This window comes from Rhamphochromis longiceps, linkage group LG22, assembly GCF_057381845.1.
Source record: "Rhamphochromis longiceps isolate RC_006_pf linkage group LG22, R_longiceps_female_GT1.1, whole genome shotgun sequence".
Taxonomy (NCBI): domain Eukaryota; kingdom Metazoa; phylum Chordata; class Actinopteri; order Cichliformes; family Cichlidae; genus Rhamphochromis; species Rhamphochromis longiceps.
Genome location: NC_140577.1, coordinates 19,951,359 through 19,972,769, shown reverse-complemented (window position 1 = coordinate 19,972,769; position 21,411 = coordinate 19,951,359). Strand labels below are relative to the sequence as shown.

The 21,411-nt window shown below is 41.6% G+C and overlaps 2 protein-coding genes across 3 annotated transcripts; one reads left to right on the top strand and one right to left on the bottom strand.

Moving 5' to 3' along the window:
• Positions 1–1,535: 1,535 nt before the first annotated feature.
• Positions 1,536–20,861, top strand: LOC146643959 (lactose-binding lectin l-2-like). Of its 2 annotated transcripts, none has more exons than XM_085396107.1 (2): positions 1,536–1,620; positions 20,404–20,861. In XM_085396107.1, the coding sequence occupies exons 1-2, from the start codon at positions 1,536–1,538 to the stop codon at positions 20,838–20,840; spliced, it is 522 nt and encodes a 173-aa protein (XP_085252233.1). In that variant the 3' UTR covers positions 20,841–20,861. The 2 variants fall into 2 exon arrangements, with proteins under 2 accessions (XP_085252233.1, XP_085252234.1); XM_085396108.1 differs by having other exon boundaries at positions 1,536–1,623; positions 20,407–20,861.
• Positions 15,826–16,766, bottom strand: LOC146643960 (lactose-binding lectin l-2-like). The gene is made up of 2 exons (XM_085396087.1): positions 16,647–16,766; positions 15,826–16,305 (listed from the first exon to the last, which is right to left on the bottom strand). Exons 1-2 carry the CDS (start codon positions 16,732–16,734, stop codon positions 15,872–15,874), a joined length of 522 nt encoding a protein of 173 aa, XP_085252213.1. The 5' UTR covers positions 16,735–16,766; the 3' UTR covers positions 15,826–15,871.
• Positions 20,862–21,411: the final 550 nt, after the last annotated feature.

Here is a 21,411-nt window from a genome sequence, read left to right as displayed (position 1 = left end):
ATGTGGCTTCTGTCACGGTTGTCCCAATTTAAAGGCTGCTCCAAATGCGGCCAATAAATGCGGCCTTTATTTCCCCAAATTTGAAGGATAGGTCAGGTGTGTCCTTCATGGCCCACCATATCCCAGAATTCAGAGCGCAGCCCAGCCAATTCCAGTTTCGAACAATGGCGGCTGCTACTTAGTTGTAATATTATATTACTCTTATTACTCTTTCCAAAATGTTATCAATTAAATTAATAACTAATGTAATAATAATTAATAACTAATTGGAGGCCAATTACTGAATTTCCCTTTTGTGTTTTACATGTAAAGTAGGAGCTGTATTACACACACAATAAATGCATTTAAAGTACATAATTCACTCAGAACCAGAGCAGATTTGATTCCATGTTATTTTCTATCTCACGTTTTCACAATTTGTTTACTTTAATTTTCACCTGAGTGAGACAGTCATAGGAAAAAGATGTATTGAGTGTAACTGAAGGTATAATTATAGGTGTTACGTGTACAAGATGGAAACACCAGCGAAGCACATGTCTCTGCTCACTCTGTTCAAAGCAGAGCAGTTGTGTTTTTGTTACATGCTGAAGCCTTTTTATAAATAATGGATTTGTATTAATGTTGATGTTTGAAGTCTAAACACTCCAAGTGCACATGTTTCTAACGTTTGCATTAAAATGCACTTTTTCAGATGTTCCAGCTGAGTTCTGTTAGATCTGCTGTAGAGTTATGATAAAGAGCTGCACATAAAAATAAAAAGGAGCACACAGTTATCATCTGTGCATGAAATCACTCACTTCTAAAAACACACTTACTCTTTGTTGTCATTTATACTTCCCAGTTTGAAGTAAGAATGTGTTTAGAGCACAGGATGATCAGATTAACAGGATATAAATTGTAATTACTCCTCAGGGTCTCCTCAGAGACTACATGCTTTTGATGTAATTTTAATTTACTGTTTAACATTTAGCTAATTATTGATTTCAATCCAAGCTAAAATGCTGCTACAGACAAGTCACCAGTTAGCAAACTGACTGTTCGGCATACAGATATATTTAACTAAAGACGGCTAACATTAGCTGGTTCACCAAGACGAGACAAGGCTGTGTACATATCAGTTGTGATTTTAAATATCAACTCGTGCATGACACAGACATTAAAACACACATACGCACAATTAAGATGTAGCCATGTTTTTTAGCCAGTTGACGTGATGAGGATCAACCTAAACTCCAATTCTGTAATGGAGAAAATCAACACAAGCCAGTTTCAGCAGCTAGCCATTGTTACAGTTGTGTGTGTGTTAAGGCTTGTAGACTAATTTTCAAATACTGTTAACACATAAGGAAATTGCTATATTTATTATTTACTTGAAACTGAATATCAGATTCCTGATGAAGGCTCTTAGGGTCCTGTTGATCTTGTATAGTTCTAGGCATTCCAGGATCCATGTGCGGGGCAATGAGTCGTGGTCTTTCTTGTAGTAAATCCATGTGGTGCCCATGTTGGTCAGTCTGGCTTCAAAAAACTTCAACATGATCTTGCTCCTCTTTTTATTCGGCCCGTCTCTGGGTGTTCCTCTCGAGTCTCCAGCTGATGACAATGAAGCGAAGCAACAACTTTGTAACTGAAGAAAAGAGTCTAAATAATATAATATAATATAATAATAAATAAATGTCTATGAGATGGCTATGAGTACTTTTTACTCTAGTGCACTGTAAAATCTAATATTGTGTTTAATTAAAAATGTTAAATAGGCTGATAGGCAATTTTTTATCAATTTGTTATTAGAACTAGATTTAAATAAGTTACCAGTACTTTTTATGCAAAAACGCTGATAAACTCAATTTATTTGAGTTTTCTTAACTTAGAAAAACTAAGTAGTTTTGCTTCTCATGGATTATTGATTAAAAGTATTGACATAATCATCACCTCTTGTTTCTGAAACTATGTTCTGGGATAAAACTAAACTTCCCTGAATAAGTGAGGGTTAACGAATTAAATCAGTCAGTATTATTAAGTAGATTAACAATTATCTACTCACAAACATAATAGAATAGAATAGAATTCAACTTTATTGTCATTGCACATGCACAGGTACAGGGCAACGAAATGCAGTTTGCATCCATCCAGAAGTGCTTTAGTGATATAGATATATTACAATATATATTAGCAATAATATAGATATGTGAGTATATTACAGAAATGGGTCTATTATGGTATGTTATAATGTACATGGTATGAAGTATGTTGTGAATATTCTATAACTATAAGTATGTACAGGCTGTAGTGAGTACAAGCTGTGTACAGGCTATGAACAGGATATAAATATGAAAAACTATACAGAATATGAAATAAATAACTTTACAGAATCTGAGATATACAGCTATACAGAAATGGGAACTATGCAAGTTGTAAACAGTTGTAGGATTAAAGATTATCAAATGTACAGAATGATTATTTACACAGAGCTATACAGTAGTGCAGTTAAGATAAGTGAGGGTGTAGATAGTTTCTACAGAGGCTATATAAAGTGCTAGTGGTTGTGAGTGGTGGTTCAGTCCATGTTATTATTGTGTGTTTGAGGGTACAGTTGTCCATTGTGGGTGTGTGTATGTTCAGTCCATGTGTTAACGTGGGTCAGATGTCAGGAGGCAGAGTTCAGGAGTCTGACAGCTGGGGGGAAGTAGCTGTTCCGGTACCTGGTGGTCTTAGTCCGGAGGCTCCTGTGGCGCCTCCCAGAGGGCAGGAGGGTGAAGAGTCCATGTGATGGGTGACTGGGGTCTTTGATGATTTTCCCAGCCCTTTTCAGACACCGCTTCCTGTAGATGTCTTTTATGGCAGGAAGTGGTGCTCCGCGATGCGCTGGGCAGTTTTCACGACCCTCTGCAACGCCTTCCGGTCCGAGGCAGAGCAGTTCCCGTACCAGACTGTTTTACAGTTGGTCAGGATGCTCTCGATGGTGCAACGATAGAAGTTCACCAGGATGTCTGAGGACAGGTGGTTCTTCCTCAGAGTCCTCAAGAAGAAGAGGCGCTGGTGAGCCTTCTTGACCAGCTTGGAGCAGTTGGTCGTCCAGGTGAGATCCTCGGAGATGTGGATTCCCAGGAACTTGAAGCTGCTCACTCGCTCCACAGCCATCCCCTTAATGTGGATGGGTGGATGTGGGTCAGCATTCCTCCTGTAGTCCACGATGAGCTCCTTGGTCTTCTCGGTGTTAAGCAGCAGGTTGTTTCTGTCGCACCACTCAGCCAGACGATCCACCTCCTCCCTGTAGGCGGCCTCATCGTTGTCACTGATGAGGCCAATCACCGTGGTGTCATCTGCAAACTTAATGATGGTGTTGGAACCATCAGCAGGTCTGCAGTCGTGGGTGAAGAGGGAGTAGAGGAAAGGGCTCATCACACAGCCTTGTGGTACACCAGTGTTCATCGTGATTGTAGATGAGCAGCGGTTATCCAACCGGACATGTTGGGGGCGGTTGGTCAGGAAGTCCAGTAACCATTTGCAGATGAGGGAACTGATGCCCAGGTCTGTCAGTTTCCTGATGAGTTGTGAGGGGTGGATTGTATTGAATGCTGAACTGAAGTCTATAAACAGCATTCTGGCGTAGGTGTTGTTGTTGTCCAGGTGTGAGAGGACAGAGTGCAGTGCGATGGAGACTGCATCCTCTGTGCTCCTGTTCTGGCGGTATGCGAATTGGTGGGGGTCCAGGGTGGGGGGGAGACAGGATTTGAAGTGTGCTAGGACCAGCTGCTCTAAGCACTTAGTGATGATGGGGGTGAGTGCTACTGGGCGGTAATTACTGAGGCAAGATGGGTTGGAGTTTTTGGGTATCGGGACGATGGAGGTGGATTTGAAGCAGGCCGGTACCACAGCGTGGGCCAAGGACAGATTGAATATGTCTGTGAGCACTCCTGCAAGCTCCCCAGAACACGCTCTGAGAACACGCCCGGGGATGCCATCAGGGCCTGCAGCCTTGTGGACATTGATCCTGCTCAGCACCGCTCCTACATCGGTGGGGGAGAGAGGCAGAGGTTGGTGGTCTGGCGTCACGTCTGCTTTGGTTGTGGTTTAGTATTTAGTATTTATTTATTTATTGTCATTGTCAAGAACAATGAAATTGCGTTTGGGGCTTCCATACAACCCAAAAAAAAGAAGAAAATAATAAATACCCCTTAAAACCCAAGTGTACATATTTAACCCAGTGTGACTCCAATGCAATAAGACAATCCTTAGCAATAATGTTCGTAGAAATTCAGACAAAGACCTGAGAAACATGACAAAATACAACAATGCAACCCATTCAATATTATTGTACTGTGAGATATGATATCAGATATGATAGTTATCTATTTAAGAAAGAGGGGGGGGGGGGGCAGGAGGGGGAAGAGAATAAAGATATGATGCACCAATGCAGACCAGTTCATTGCTATTAAGAAGTTGGATATGGTTATTGTCCGTGAGAGGGGGGCAGAGAGTTCAGGAGCCTCACAGCCTGTGGATACAGGCTGTTGGCCAGTCTGGATGTTCTGGCCTGTATAGACCTGTACCTTCTCCCTGAGGGCAGCAGATGGAAAAGGTGGCGCGCAGGGTGATGTTGGTCCCGCAGGATACTGTGCACCCTCCTCAGACAGCGAGTGGGGAAGATATTACTGATCTCTGGCAGACTTGTTCCAATAATTCTGCCAGCTTCTTTCACCACCCGCTGGAGTGCTTGCTGATCGGCCTTGGTGCAGCTGGGGAACCACACTAGAAATCCATACGTCAGAACGCTGCTGATGGCACAGTTGTAGAAGTTCAACATCAGAGATCTGGGAATGTGTGCGCTCCGCAGTCTCCTCAGGTAGTAGAGGCGCTGTTGGGCCTTCCGTACAACTGAGGTGATATGGTTGCCCCAGGACAGGTCCTCGGTCACAGTTACCCCCAAGAATTTAAAACTGCTCACCCTCTCCACCGCCTCACTGCCAATGAAGAGAGGCAGATGGTTGTTATGACCCCTCTTCCGGAAATCTACAATGATCTCCTTGGTCTTTTTGGTGTTTAAGACCAAGTTATTGTCGTGGCACCATGACTCTAGTTGTTGCACCTCTGTCCTATAGTTTGTCTCATCATTGTTGGATATAAGTCCGAGCACTGTAGTGTCATCTGCAAACTTAACAATGAGATTGGACGCGCAGGAGGAAATACAGTCATGGGTGAAGAGAGTGTATAGCAGAGGGCTCAGAACACACCCCTGAGGGGCACCGGTGTTGACCACAAGGGTGGAAGAGGTGTTCTTACCCACTCTGACACTCTGTCTACGGTTAGTGAGGAAGTCCACAATCCAGTTGCACAGAGAGGAGTTAAGTCCCAGTTGGTGGAGTTTGGGACGGAGTTTGTATGGCCGGATGGTATTAAAAGCCGAGCTGTAGTCTACAAAGAGGAGCCGTGCATAGGTGTTCCTGTGTTCCAAGTGCTTCAGTAATGTGTGCAGCACTGTGGCGATCGCATCCTCGGTTGACCGGTTCTCCCTGTATGCAAACTGGTGCGAGTCCAGGGATGGTGGAAAAGCAGCTCTGATGTGTTTAATGACCAGTCTCTCCAGGCATTTGGCGGGAATGGGGGTGAGTGCCACAGGTCTGAAATCGTTCAGACATGTGACATTTGACTGTTTTGGGATGGGAACGATGGTTGCTGCTTTGAAACAGGATGGTACCAGTGAACAGGACAACGAGGTGTTATATATAGAGGTGAAGACGTCCGCCAGGTCCGCAGCACAGTCTTTTAGCACCCGGCCCAGCACTCCATCCGGCCCGGCCGCCTTCCTGGTGTTAATGCTCCGGAACACACGCCTCAGCTCATGAGTGCTCAGGACCGGAGCAGGGTCGGTTGAGGGGAGAGGGGACAGGACAGGGTCGGTGTTCTCCCTGTCAAAACGGGCATAAAAGAGATTTAGATCCTCAGCCAGAGTAGAACTGTCGGCTGAGGGTGATGGTGTTCTTCTTTTGTAGTCCGTGATAGCCCTGATGCCCTCCCAGACCTGCCTTGGGTTTGTGTTGTTCTCAAACCTGGCCTCGATACGCCTCCTGTGCTGCTGCTTGGCAGTCTTGATGCCTCTTCTCAGGTTGGCCCTGGCAGCACTGTATGCCTCCTGGTCCCCGGATTTGAAAGCGTTGTTCCTTGTTCGAATAAGTTGTTGAACTCCGTGTGTCATCCAGGGTGGATTATTAGGGAACACACGGAATCGTTTCCAAGTTGTTACATTGTCCACACAGAAACAGATGTAGTCCAAGACAGTGGAGGTGTAACTATCCAATGCGACACGATTGTCAGTGTCCTGCACCTTGAATACATCCCAGTCTGTGCAGTGGAAACAGTCCTGAAGCATCGGAATAGCATCCTGCGGCCATGTTCTCACGGTTTTGGTTGTAATCCCAGTGCTCTTGATCTTTTGTGTGTATATTGGGTGTAGCAGAAGGGAGAGATGGTCTGACAGACCCAGGTGGGGATAAGCCTGGGCTCTGTACGCATTCGCCATGTTGGTGTACACCTGGTCCAACGTTCTATCTCCTCTGGTAGCACACTTCACATTACGGTGGAAATTGTGAAGTACAGATTTCAGGTCCGCGTGGTTAAAATCCCCAGCCGCAATAAAGACACTGTCCGGGTGTGCTACCAGGCTGTTATTGATGCTGCTGCTCAATTGTGCTAACGCTAGCTTAGCATTAGCATCTGGTGGAATGTAAACAGCGCAGATGTAAACGGCAGAAAATTCCCGAGGGAGATAGAATGGACGGCACTTTAACACCAACAGTTCTACCTCTGTACTGCACAGTTTTTCCGTTACCGTGACGTTCGTGCACCAAAGGTTGTTAATATAGATGCACAGCCCCCCGCCAGTCTTCTTACCCGAGTCCGCAGACCTGTCGGCTCGATAGGCGGTGCGGCCTGCTAGATCGATAGCCGCATCGGGAATGGCGCTGTCCAGCCAGGTTTCAGTGAAAATCATGCACGAACAGTTATTAAAAGTCCGTCGAGTGGCGATCTGCAGTCGTATTTCATCCAGTTTGTAACGGATTGAACGGGCGTTGGAGAGGAATATGATCGGGAGTGGTGGTTTAAACGGACTAGTCTTTAGCCGTGCCCACAGGCCTCCCCGCTTGCCTCTCTTCTGCCTCCGCTCGCAACGTCTCCTCCTGCGGCTTGCTGTTGCGGGTAGCCCCGGGGGTTGCTTAACGATCTCCGGGGGGATGAGATACTCGGATGTTAGTTGAAGATCTCCACGGCTTAGTTGTAGTAGATCATCTCTGTTGTATTGAAGTAACACCAGACTGTGTGAAATAATACACAGTACCACCAAAAGTGCAAAAGTGTAGGAGCTCCGGGCCGCTGCGTCTGTGCGCGCCGCCATCTTGATTCATCTTGGTTGTGGGGTTCCCTCGCTCAAAACGAGCATAAAAGTTGTTGAGCTCGTTGAGGAAGGAGACATCAGAGGATGCGGGGGAGGGTTTGGTGGTCCTGTAGTCTGTAATGGTCTGGAGTCCTTGCCACATGCGTCGGGGGTTGGAGTTGGAGAAGTGTTCTTCTACCTTCTTTTTGTAATGGTGTTTGGCTTTTTTGATGCCCTTCTTTAGATTAGCCCTGGCTGTACTGCAGGCGTGTGCATCTCCTGACCTAAAGGCGGTGTTGCGGGCCTTCAGGAGGAGACGAACATCCCGGTTCATCCAAGGCTTCTGGTTGGGGTACATGGTGATCCGTTTCTGGGTGGTGACACTGTCTGTGGTTTCGGAGATGTAATCCAGTACAGATGAGGCGTACTGGTCCAGGTCTGTGTGGGTGAACATATTCCAGTCTGTGTTTTTAAATCTGTCCTGGAGCACTGCGTCTGTCCCCTCTGGCCACACTTTAATTGTCCTCACAGCAGGTTTCACACGTTGGATGAGTGGTGAATACCTAGGTGTGAGGAACAGGGAGAGATGGTCCGATTGTCCAATGTGGGGGAGGGGTGTGGCTTTGTAGGCTCCAGCCAGGTTGGAATACACATGGTCTAAAGTCTTGTCTCCTCTGGTGTGGCAGGAGACATGTTGATGGAATCTGGGGAGGACTGTCTTTAAGTTGGTGTGGTTGAAGTCGCCAGCAACAATAAAAGCAGCCTCGGGGTGTTTATTCTGGTGTTTGTTAATGGCTGCAGAAAGTTCTTTCATGGCCAACCGAGCATTAACGTCGGGGGGTATATACACGGCAGTGAGTATGATCGAAGTGAGTTCTCTGGGGAGATAATAAGGTCTGCATTTGACCATTAAAAACTCCGCATTAGGTGAGCAGTGACTCTCAGTAGTAGTGGAGTTCATGCACCAAGCATTGTTCATATAAATGCACAAACCTCCACCTCTGGTCTTGCCGGAGTCATCTGCTAGCCTGTCGGCTCGGTGTGTGTGGCGTCCTGCTAACTCGATAGCATTGTCCGGGCAGCTGTTGTTCAACCATGTTTCGGTGAAAAACATGACATTTGAGTCCATAATCCGTCTGTTGTTAGTGATGGAGAGCCGTATCTCATCCATTTTGTTTGCCAGAGAACGGACATTGGCGAGAAAAATACTGGGTAAAGGCAGCCGGTGTGGTGTTAGCTTTAGCTTAGCCCGTAGCCCTCCGCGCCTACCTCGCCTTTGTTTACGATCTCGGCGCCGTCTGCGTGCACTTCCGCCCGGCCGGGGAGAGTGGGCAGCCTCCGGTGTTCTGGAGATCTCTGGGATGAGTCGGAGATCGGCGATAAAACTGTTGGAGTTGTGAGTCCAGATGTCCAGAAGGTCTTGTCTGCTGTAGGTCAGCAACGCACAGCAATTCTGGACGAATAATCCGGTTAAAAGTAGATTAAAAAAAACGCTAAATAGCAGATTCTGGAGAGACACTGAGCCTCACGTTGTTCACGCGCCACCATCTTGGAATCTTGGAAGTTAGAATGATTCAGTTTCTATCAGTAATTAGTTATGTAATGTACTGAGAAGTATTGGGTAGACTTCACCTTATTTATTTTAGTATTTTATAGCCTCTAATATAAGGGACTATTTACTAAAACTATGTAATAAAATTTGCCTAAACAAAATCAATGCAAATTGTTACAAATTTACTGGTTAGATCTATCGATTGTTTTTTACAGTGTATTCTTTACTTTAATTGAACATAAATGAACATTCAGATTAAAAGAAAGCTTTAAATATCCTAGACTATACGCTTTTGATGTAGAAATTTTAATTTACTGTTTAACATTTAGCTAATTATTGATTTAAATACAAGCTAAAATGCTGCTACAGACAAGTCACCAGTTAGCAAACTAACTGTTCGGCATACAGATATATCCATTCTGGGGGCTGTTGAGAAAACAACAAAACCCCTTTGAACTCACCCATACACCAATATTTCCACAAAAATCTCACATAACTAACAATAGGACTTTTCCTTGTTCTTTTGACATTTGTTAAATTTCAACATGTTCCAGAAAGCTGTGTTTGTTTTACTGCGTAAATATGTTGTATTGCATCACAGCAGTGAACAAAGTGCAGTTTACTATTTGATGGGGTGGGGGAGGCTTGGAATCAAAGACTAAACTATGCAGCTTTAAGTTGTGGAAATAGCGGACAGCATTTCACCATAAAGGCACTGTTCTCAGTCCTCAGCACAGCAATGTTAAGCAAATATGCAAGTAAAATAAATTTATTTATTGTTTTTCAAGATACAAATCACAAAGTGCTTCACCTGATATAAAATCAACACAACATAAGCCCAGGAGTTAGATGACATCAGAATGAAATGTCTTAATGGGTCAAGGAAGATTTACAATATTGAACAATATCTAACATATTACGCAATGTAAATCGTGCATCTGATATTCAAAAGGGTGTTGCAAGTCAAGACACGACAACAATATCATCAAACAGACTCAGTATTCGTGGGTGTTAAATATTAGCACTTCAATCTTCAAATGACCTTTCCTCCAAGTCTATCGAATCTAAATTTTTTCTGTGCTTCACAGAGGAAAGTCAAAGGTATTTTTCCAGTTACCTATAAAAATTGAAATTTCTTACATTCCTAATAATAAGAACTTTGAGAGGAGGCAGCGCGAGGGCCGAGGTGGCTTTCAGCTGGAGCAGAGAGGAGAGAGCTGCACACACCTGCTCTAATGGAAGGAGCCACACATGTAAACAAAAATGACATCTGATCATGGATCATGATATCATAACAACATGAATCTTTACTGTGCAGTCTTAATGTGCTTTAACCAGTTTATATATAGTATATAGTTCATAGTTAGTAAGTTATATCAGACATCTTTTCTTCTAAATTCCTAACGACAAACAGTGCGAGTTGCACATAAAAAGGAAATTGTTTTTGAACACTCAAGCTCATTCCACGTGCACAGTTCTCCTTTCCTTCAGCGTTGTTTGGCTCTCCTTAACCCCAAAATTCAAAGCTGATTTGAGACCCACATCAGACCACATCCATCTGCCTTCTTTGTGAATGTCCTAAGCTTTGGAATAATCTTCCTCTTCACATTAGGCAATCGACATCAGTTCTGGTTTTTAAATCCAGATTGAAAACGCATTTTTATTCACTGGCTTTTGACTCAGTGGTTGACTGACTTGTATTTTATTGTTTTCGCTATGTTTATTATTTTATCGTATTTATTATTCTTATGGTATCTATTATGTTTCTATTGTTCAGCACTTTGGTCAGCCTTGTGTGTTTCTAAAGTGCTATATAAATAAACAATGATGATGATGATGATGTCACTGAGTCCGATCCTGGTGAAGACATTTTAACCACTTTCAGGTCTTACTCAAGGTTTTGATAAAATTATGCCTCTCCAAGACTGTGGGTTGACACAAGGTTGGTTCCCTCTGACACACGGTGTGGCTCTGCATCAGCCCAGGTCATAGCTATGGCATTGTGCATATAGCAGCGGTCGCTGTAGCTGTACCAGGAGCTGGTTTCTTTGGTAATTTATTTGATTGTATTTTATTTTAAAAAGGCTTTTTCAGCAAAACAATTAAACAAAAAAAGTTCAGTATAGATGTTGGGTGTTTTTTACTCCTGCTTCAATATTGTGGCAGGGTGTGGTCTGTGGTGGCGCTGCAGGGATGATGGAAGCACCTGCACGGCATCTGCAATCACGCTTCGCCGGCTTAAAATCTGTGCTCTGTCTGCTGTTGTTGTTGATGATGATGTGAGTGGCTGGCAGCTGCAGAGCTGCAGCCACGTGTGGAAGAAAAGCAGTTAATAAAGGTGATGCTGAAAAGCATGTTCATGCAAACTTCGTCTGGTCTGCTGTAGGTCATTTAAAAATATATTAACGTTAGTTGTGAGCAGTGTTGGGTTACTTTTAAAATGTATTCCACTACAGATTACAGAATACATGCCCCAAAATGTAGTTTGTAACGTATTTTGTCACGTTACTCAACGAGAGTAACGTATTCTGAATACTTTGGATGCTTTTTACAACTACATGAATGTACTATTGCTGTGTGATTTATTACTATTACTAAAGGCTACTCGCCATACCAACACCAACTAGATTTTTAAATCTTAATATAAAATGAGTAACAGTAGGGTGGACATTAGGTAAGGCTGCACTTTTTGCAGCGATCTTGTAAAAAAAACTATTCTGCACGTATATAAAACAAGTCTGCGGCACTGAACCGTAGTAAAGGGACCTCTGGCTAATAGTCGGGTTCTGTGTCGCGCTCGTAGCTGACAGTGTTGGGTAAGTTACTTTAAATTAGTAACTTAGTTACATTACTAGTTACTTCTATCAAAAGTAACTCAGTTACTTCAAGTTACTCATTACTTTCAGAGTAACTAGTTACTAGGGAAAGTAACTTTGGTTTTACTCTGAATTCTCTTGTTAATGTGTTGCTTCCGTAACTGGATACCCAGCAAGTTTGCCAGTCTTCTAGCTTGCTTACTTGCCACAAGTGCACTGTGCCACCTACCAATAGAAAGGAAAAAAAAAATGTGCACATTTCCACAAGACAAATCCCACGCCTGGACCGTCGTTGACCGCCACATGATTCTAGCCTGCTTTTTACATCCAACACAAAAACTGCAGTCGTGGTGCTTTCGATTGTACTCAGAACTCGGAAATTCTGCCTTCCGAATAGGAAGATGTAGGTAACACCAGACTGCAGATGAGCTGCTTACAGGGCTGGACTGGGACAAAAAAAAAAAATCGTCCCGGGCATTTTGACTAGAAACTGGCCCACCATTATAGGAAAAATCATAAAGCCTTTGAATGAAAACAAACGCTGTTGTGACAGTGATGTACACTGTTCTGATGGTATATATGCATCAATCTATCAAACGTTTGTTGTAAGACTCAGATAATTATTTTTTTAAAAGCGAGACATTTTAAATGAGAATAAGAAAGAAAAGTATTTCTTTGTGCCCCCCTTTCCCTGTTAATGTCCTACCTGGCCCCCTGGCAACACTTTGCTAGACCCGCCCCTGCACAGTTACCAGCTGTCAGCTAAGTAAAAAAAAGGATCCTGGTGTTATTTGTCTCTCAGAAACAGTTCATAACTTCCCTTCAACTCGTTCATGTCACCTAAAAGGTAAACCTGTTTCTCCATCACCTGTTCAGCTCTGATGATTCAGTAAGGACATCTCCTGGTTTCATCTTCATGTTTCCCTCTCACCAGATAACCAAACCATATCATGACCAGCAGCTTTACAGCTGTGGCTCCAGCAAACATCAGCTGATAGTAGAAAGTAATATTAAATAAATTCTAACAACAGCTGATCAAGCTTAAATGTGCTGCTGTTGTTTAGCGCGACATCCGCTGGTTTCCTCTTTCTGGCGCAAAGTGGACGATAAACAAACAAGAGAGAAAAGCCGATCAGCTGATCATTGATCAGTTTCATGATTGAAGTAGAAACAGGAGAGGGAGGGGGAGAGAATGAGAGAAGAAGAGGCAGCTGTGCAGCGTAAACACAGAATAACTCCAGCGTTGTGTCTTTTTCATTGTAGCTGAAGTCCGGGACAAAATGTTCCTTTTCACCTCAATACGAAACCCGTAATATATTCTCTGAATACGAGACGATTCTGTTTTTTACGGGACGGTTGGAAACTCTAATAATTAACCTATGAACAATATAAAGTTCAACATCATTAACATAGCACCCACCCAGCTGTATAGAAACCCCGTCATGCTAGCTAGTACTCAGTACGAAAAAGTCAGCATAACGAAAATAAACTCCACCTAAACTTGGTTTATATGTGACTCAGATACACTGCAGGTCATAACTTCTTACCTGAAGTTCAGTTCACCTGATACTCAGACCGGCGGCTGCTTCGGGTCTCTCCTCTTGCCTCCCTTTTCCATCCTCCACCTGCTGGCTTCCACCACTTGCTAATGTTATTGAATCTGTGGAAGCTCCGCGATAGCCACCACACGAAGTAACGAATAACGAGCCTATCTAAATCCCAGTAACGAGTAACGCGTTCCTGGTTTTGGCATAATAACTAGTTACCGTGCTCGTTACCACAATAATAACGTAGTTACTGTAACGCGTTACTTAATAACGCGTTAGTCCCAACTAGAGATGGACCGATCCGATATTACGTATCGGTATCGGTCCGATACTGACCTAAATTACTGGATCGGATATCGGAGAAAAATAAAAAATGTAATCCGATCCATTAAATATCACGAAAGCATCTCACAAAACTTGCAACACACCATAACTCACCTCAGAACGTTAGCACGTCGGAGCAGTATGCATCACGTGATAGAGCGGCTGTGGCATGCGGGACCTGTCGGTGGTCTGGATAGCATGTGGAGCTTCACTAGCAACCCAGCATTTCATCTCCGACAAAGTTATCCCGAGAGAAGTAAAGCAAGTGTGTAAGTCCATCTCTGAATGTTTGTAAAGCATTCCTGCGTTAAGCTTAACAAGCGACTGCCTCTTCTTGCTGCTACTTCAATCATGAAACTGCTTAATGATCAGCTGATCGGCTTTTCTGTCGCGAGTCCGTGTCTCTTGTTTGCTTTTGGCCCACGTTGCACCAGAAAGAGGAAACCAGCGGCTAAACAACAGCAGCACGTTTAAGCTTGATCAGCTGTTGTTAGAATTTATTTATTATTACTTTCTACTCGAGGATCTTTTTCTACGTAGCTGACGCTGGTAACTGTGCAGGGGCGGATCTAGCAAAGTTTAGCCAGGGGGGCCGATAAGGCATGAACGGGGAAAATGGGGCACAAAGACATACTTTTCTTTCTTATTCTCATTTAAAATGTCAAGCTTTTAATAAATAATTATCTGACACCCAAAGTTTTAATTTGATGTAAAATGTATAGAAGTCCATTACTGTATATAGTAACTATTAAGTCTAATATATATACCCTAGTAAGCTATAGTACTTTTTCCTTTGGGAAGGTACCATCTGTGCAGTCTGCAATTTTGTTGAAGAAAGATGTTGAATCTATTTAATATTTCTTGAAAAATAATTGATTTCTGTGCATTTTTTTTTCACACTGCATCAAATTAAGGTTGATTACGTCGATTAAGCATCATGAGGTGGAGCGTGAGGGGTGGTTCCCTATTTTTTATTTATTTATTTTTGTTGTTGCTGGGAGTTGGAACCCTATTAGTTAGGTTGCTTAATATTTATGCTAAGTACTCTTTAAAATACCAGAATAGGGAGGATGGTGTAGGTTTAAGTTTATTAGATTGATCAGTATTGCTGTACTATGAAATTTTTTTTTTTGCATACAGGTATAACAGAATAGCTTTAGTGTAGTTGTTGTTTTAAACTTGAGTATGAACTTATACAAAATGCAGCAAAATATTTAAAAAACAGTTTTGTTGATTAAAAAACACTATATCGGATTCATATCGGTATCGGCAGATATCCAAATTTATGATATCGGTATCGGTATCGGACATAAAAAAGTGGTATCGTGCCATCTCTAGTCCCAACACTGGTAGCTGAAAACTAGCTTTACTTTGTTGTCTGGGTCAACTTTTCTAGCGAGAGACAGAGAGAGCCGTTGAAAGGCTGCTCCAACAGAACTTATTGTTTGGGAGAAAAACACGAACACAGTGTACAGTCTTAATAGCTTACTTACAACTGGGCTCATCAGGCACTGTTTTTGGCTGCAGTGGTTATTATTATATTTACATGCTTCCAGCTCCCGTTTCTGGTCGGTGACAACTCATACTTTTCAACTCTCCTTTTTCTCCCTCCTGGCGCTCACAGACACATAACAGGTATGGCAGTCCATTCTCCCTGCAGCACGAACTACACTGCCCGTGAGGCTACATTCTTTAGGGCGATGCCTGTAACACTCTGCCTGTTGCCTTCTTATTAAATAATTTTTTGAATAATTTTTTAAAACACTTCTTCGCGTCATTATATGGGCTGCAAATAGGGGTGATGTGGACCGTTAGATTGAGACACAGGTATTACTACCTCTTAATGTGTGTTTTGTCTGGTTTTACACCAGCGTGGAATTACCAAAAATAGAGAGGGCATAGCCTAACATATGAAACAGGAAAAGACCGCTATGTAATCCATTTATTTCAACAAAGTAAAGTACCAACCCATATAAACGGTAACTGTAGCGGAATACAGTTACTCATATTTTGTATTTTAAATGTGTAACGGCGGTACATGTATTCCGTTAGTCCCCAACACTGGCTGTGAGATTAAAACAATGAGTAAATATTCCCTGTGATCCACCATCAGCGCTACCAGTGGATGATTCTGTATTCATGAAAATCAAGGTGAGTGAAATTTAATGACTTTTGCACAGACACACAAAAGACAGGTTACAGTGTGCATTCACATCTTTATTGTAGCACTGTACTAGCAGGAACAGAAGGTTCGGTGCTTCTAAGGACAGGTAATGCGTGTTGCACAAACATAAGGTAAATTGGTAGCACACGTGTAGTCATTCCATTTCTTATCTGATACTACATTGGTGTGAACACAGTGTTCATTTCCTCCCTCATTATCTGGTTGTGCTGGACTCCAGTAGACAAAACGCAGTGGACAACCATCGGACCACATCCAGGTGCCTTCTTTATGCTTGTCACTGAGTCCAATCCAGGTGAGTCCCTCTGCGTGGTCAAAGTTCTGGATCAGGTTTTTCACAAAACTCTGTTCCTCTGTATTGCGGATGGACACCAGGTTGGCTCCCTGTGACAAACAGTAGACCTCTGCATCAGCCCAGGTCATGCGGGTGGCGACATATTTGTAGCAGCGGTCATTGAAGCTCCACCAGAACATGGGACAGGCTCCACGTTGCAGTTTAAATTTCCGTTCACCTGAAAGGAAAACAGAATTCAGGGCTGGATGAAACTGTTAAAAAGTTGAGAAAAAGAGATTTTTTTCTCAGAGTCACAGAAACAGAGGTGAAAATGCTCTGCTGGTATTGAAACAAGTAACTGCTTTAATTTAAGCGCTGCAGAGAATCATGGCTGCACAGTTGAAATAATGCCACTGGTCAAATGCATTCAGCAAAAGCTTTTCCCTCATTCACAGTTCCAAAGAAGAGGAGCATGAGATAACAAATATCCACATAAAATGATCTTTTGCTAACATAATAACCACAAATAAAGGTAAAAGTAAATAAGGGAAAATAAGAGCTAGAAAATGAGACGGTTACCAGGTTGTTGCTTCACTTCATTGTCATCAGAGGGAGACTCAGAAGGAGCACCCAGAGCCAGACCAAACAAGAAGAGGAGCAAGATCATGTTGAAGCTTTAAGTCTCACAGTATGATGAGGAGCTGCTGCAGCTTCTTTGTACAGGATGGTTTCTTTTATAGCTGCCTGAGTGGGTGTTTTTACTGCTGGTGTGATATCATTGGTCAAATAGACCAAAACTCTCCACCATAAACAATAACATTAAATATAAGCCTGAAAAAATCAAATTCCAAAGAAATTCATGATTGTTTAACTGTTGAACAGTCATTTCCTCTTGGCACATTCAGGAGAATGTGACTCTTTATTTTATGTAGTTATATATTTATTGCATGGTAAAAAGCCTTATCAAGGTCATGAACAATTAAACAGGACAGGTCAGAGCTACGAAAGGAAACAGTAAAACAGATGAGTTAATCTAACATAAAGAGAACAAAGTCCTTCCACACAGAAGGATCATCTCTTTCATTTTGGCAGGACAAATAAGTAAATAAACTATTAAGACATTAAAACTTGTTTATTAGTAAATGTGTTTGTTTTTTGTTGGCTTGCATATTTTTCATTCTTTTATGTTCATAGTTTGAGCACCCTAGATTATTACGATTTATTTCTTTTCTTTTAAAATTAACTTCTTTGTAACTCAACTGAGGAAAATTTGTTCTCTTTTCTGCTTGCTGTCCTCGGTTTTAGGGCTTCTCCACTACTAATTATTACATTGCCAAACTTAGTTTTTCTTCCTTATCATGTGATCCGGTCATTTATCTTATCCATTTTTTCTCACTGTGCTTTAATTAAATATCAGCATTATTCTGTCATTATGCTTTTCAGTCTCTGTGAAGAATTACAACATGAGGACCCAAATGCAGACACCGAGCAAGAATGAGCGACAAAACAAGAGGCCTTATTATGGCTGATTTATAAAAACATACAAAACTCAGCAGACAGAAAGCACCAGAATCCAAAGTAGGCGGGTAATACACACACACACACACACACACACACACACACACACACACACACACACACACACACACACACACACACAGCTGAGAAAACAGGTAAAACTGATCAGTAAGACAGAAGAACATAAAACTAAATAAAACTAAAATATATGTCTCAGGGGTTCTAAAGGGTGGTTGCTAGTTTCATTTACAAGAGATACTAAACAAATGCTTTCATATAGCGCACATGGGCACACTGGCTGTGACAGTCTCACTTGGTCACGTGGCAATAATAAAAAATAATCCCAGAACTTAAAACTTGTTAAACTCTGGCACTTTCACATGTTAGCGCTTTCTTTGTCTGAGCAATTTTTGCTTTATCATGTCATTAAAACATATTATCAACAAGATGATAATGAAAATGGTACCAGGAAATCAAACTTTGTGAGCGTTTCTGTAAACAAAGATAAAAAAAAAAACCTTTCAACTGTTTTTTTATAACAGTGAACACAAAACACAATGAACTGTGGCAGGCCTGTTTGGGGTCATTAAAATCCAAGACTATATTCACAGGTGTAAAATTTATAGACTTTATGTTGGGATTTTCTTCTTCTTTATTTTTCTTTGTCGGAGCAATTGTCCCTTTATCATGTCATTAAAACATCTTATCAACATTATGATAATCAAAATGATACCAGGAAATCATTTCCAATATGACTTTGTACCGCTGCACAAAGAAAGGCCCATAAAGGCACTGATGAGCAAATTTGTTGAAGAATTTATTTGGCCTGCACAAACTCCTGACCTCAATCAGACAGAATACCTTTGGGATGAATTAGAGCAGAGACTGTAAGTCGGGCTTTTATTATATTAAACCCTTTAGCTTAAGAATGGGATGTCATATGTGTAAGACAAGCAAATATTTTGGGGTATTTAGTGAATGAATCAATCAATAATAGAAGGTCTTCTTAGAGTCACTAAAGACCTCTGTCTATCCAAACCACTGGGAGGTTATTAAAGGACAAAAATGCACTTCTAAATATCCTTTCTCACTGTCAGAAATGCAATTAAAAAACTGTTATATTTTAGGGCAGGAAGGGAAATACACTGTAAATATCCCAAATGATACAACATAAAAGAATCTGAAAATCCCAACATAAATGTTTTTTTTATAACAGTGAGTGTAGACTTTAGAGGAGTTTTTTAATCGTTGTTTACAGAAACACAGAGTTTGATTTCCTGGTATAATTTTTATTATCTTCTTGTTGATAAGATGTTTTAATGACATGATAAAGTGGCAATTGCTCAGACAAAGAAAACACTAAAATGTGAAAGTGCCAGAGTTCAGCAAGTTTTAACTTGTGCAATTATATTTTATTGGTTTTATGTTCTTCTATCTCACTGATCAGTTTTACCTGTTTTCTCAGCTGTGTGTGTGTGTGTGTGTGTGTGTGTGTGTGTGTGTGTGTGTGTGTGTGTGTGTGTGTGTGTGTGTGTGTGTGTGTGTGTGTGTGTGCAGCAAAATATCTAGTGTTAAATTAACACTGGAGAGTGTCTATATGGGTCCACACCTCTGAGTGTTAAATACAACACTGTTGAGTGTTAAATTAACACTTTTGACAGTGTTATATGTTTAAAAGTAACCTAGTCAGTTTTGAAGATTAACAAAGACTAACACTGAGCAGTGCTGATTTTCTAACACTGGAAAATAACTCAAAATGTTAGAAATATTCCAGTGTTAGAAAACCAGCACTGCTCAGTGTTAGCCATTGTTAATCTTCAAAACTGACTAGGTTACTTTTAAACATATAACACTGTCAAAAGTGTTAATTTAACACTGGAGATTTTGCTGTGTGTGTGTGTGTGTGTGTGTGTGTGTGTGTGTGTGTGTGTGTGTGTGTGTGTGTGTGTGTGTGTGTGTGTGTGTATGTGTGTGTGTGTATTACCAGCCTACTTTGGATTCTGGTGCTTTCTGTCTGCTGAGTTTTGTATGTTTTTATAAATCAGCCATAATAAGGCCTCTTGTTTTGTTGCTCATTCTTGCTCGGTGTCTGCATTTGGGTCCTCATGTTGTAATTCTTCACAGAGACTGAAAAGCATAATGACAGAATAATGCTGATATTTAAAGCACAGTGAGAAAAAATGGATAAGATAAATGACCGGATCACATGATAAGGACAAAACTGAGTTTGACAATGAAATAATTAGTAGTGGAGAAGCCCTAAAACCGAGGACAGCAAGCAGAAAAGAGAACAAATTTTCCTCAGTTGAGTTACAAAGAAGTTCATTTTAAAAGAAAAGAAATAAATCGTAATAATCTAGGGTGCTCAAACTATGAACATAAAATAATGAAAAATATGCAAGCCAACAAAAAACAAACACGTTTTAATGTCCTAATAGTTTATTTACTTATTTGTCCTGCCAACATGAAAGAGATGATCCTTTTGTGTGGAGGAAAGTTGTTCTCTTTATGTTAGATTAACTCATCTGTTTTACTTTTCCTTTCGTAGCTCTGACCTGTCCTGTTTAATTACTCATGACCTTGATAAGGCTTTTTACCATGCAATAAATATATAACTACATAAAATAAAGAGTCACAAAGACTTATGCTCCTCTTCTTTGGAACTGTGAATGAGGGAAAAGCTTTTGCCGAATGCATTTGACCAGTGGCATTATTTCAAATGTGCAGAGCATTTTCACCTCTGTTTCTGTGACTCTGAGAAAAAAAATCTCTTCAACTTTTTAACAGTTTCATCCAGCCCTGAACTCTGTTTTCCTTTCAGGTGAACGGAAATTTAAACTGCAACGTGGAGCCTGTCCCATGTTCTGGTGGAGCTTCAATGACCGCTGCTACAAATATGTCGCCACCCGCATGACCTGGGCTGATGCAGAGGTCTACTGTTTGTCACAGGGAGCCAACCTGGTGTCCATCCACAATACAGAGGAACAGAGTTTTGTGAAAAACCTGATCCAGAACTTTGACCACGCAGAGGGACTCACCTGGATTGGACTCAGTGACAAGCATAAAGAAGGCACCTGGATGTGGTCCGATGGTTGTCCACTGCGTTTTGTCTACTGGAGTCCAACACAACCTAATAATCAGGGAGGAAATGAACACTGTGTTCACACCAATGTAGTATCAGATAAGAAATGGAATGACTACACGTGTGCTACCAATTTACCTTATGTTTGTGCAACACGCATTACCTGTCCTTAGAAGCACTGAACCTTCTGTTCCTGCTAGTACAGTGCTACAATAAAGATGTGAATGCACACTGTAACCTGTCTTTTGTGTGTCTGTGCAAAAGTCATTAAATTTCACTCACCTTGATTTTCATGAATACAGAATCATCCACTGGTAGCTCTGATGGTGGATCACAGGGAATATTTACTCATTGTTTTAATCTCACAGCTAATGTTAATATAATGAGGAAGGAGGAAAGAAACATTGAACATCGGTGCTAAATTTTCTTTGTCATTGTTTTGGTGATAAAGTTGTTTTAAAATAAAATACAATCAAACTAACAATAAAGTATTTATGCAGTGACTCTAACCAGAAAGCACCAAAGACTTCAGCCAGTCTAAATAAGAGATGTGGCTTCTGTCACGGTTGTCCCAATTTAAAGGCTGCTCCAAATGCGGCCAATAAATGCGGCCTTTATTTCCCCAAATTTGAAGGATAGGTCAGGTGTGTCCTTCATGGCCCACCATATCCCAGAATTCAGAGCGCAGCCCAGCCAATTCCAGTTTCGAACAATGGCGGCTGCTACTTAGTTGTAATATTATAT

Excerpts from the sequence above, each read along its gene's own strand:
- LOC146643959 (XM_085396107.1), top strand. The coding sequence starts at position 1,536 with ATGATCTTGCTCCTCTTTTTATTCGGCCCGTCTCTGGGTGTTCCTCTC. Across the intron at positions 1,621-20,403 it reads CAATGAAGCGAAGCAACAAC|CAGGTGAACGGAAATTTAAA; the intron begins TTTGTAACTGAA and ends CTGTTTTCCTTT.
- LOC146643960 (XM_085396087.1), bottom strand. The coding sequence starts at position 16,734 with ATGATCTTGCTCCTCTTCTTGTTTGGTCTGGCTCTGGGTGCTCCTTCT. Across the intron at positions 16,306-16,646 it reads TGAAGTGAAGCAACAACCTG|GTGAACGGAAATTTAAACTG; the intron begins GTAACCGTCTCA and ends TTTTCCTTTCAG.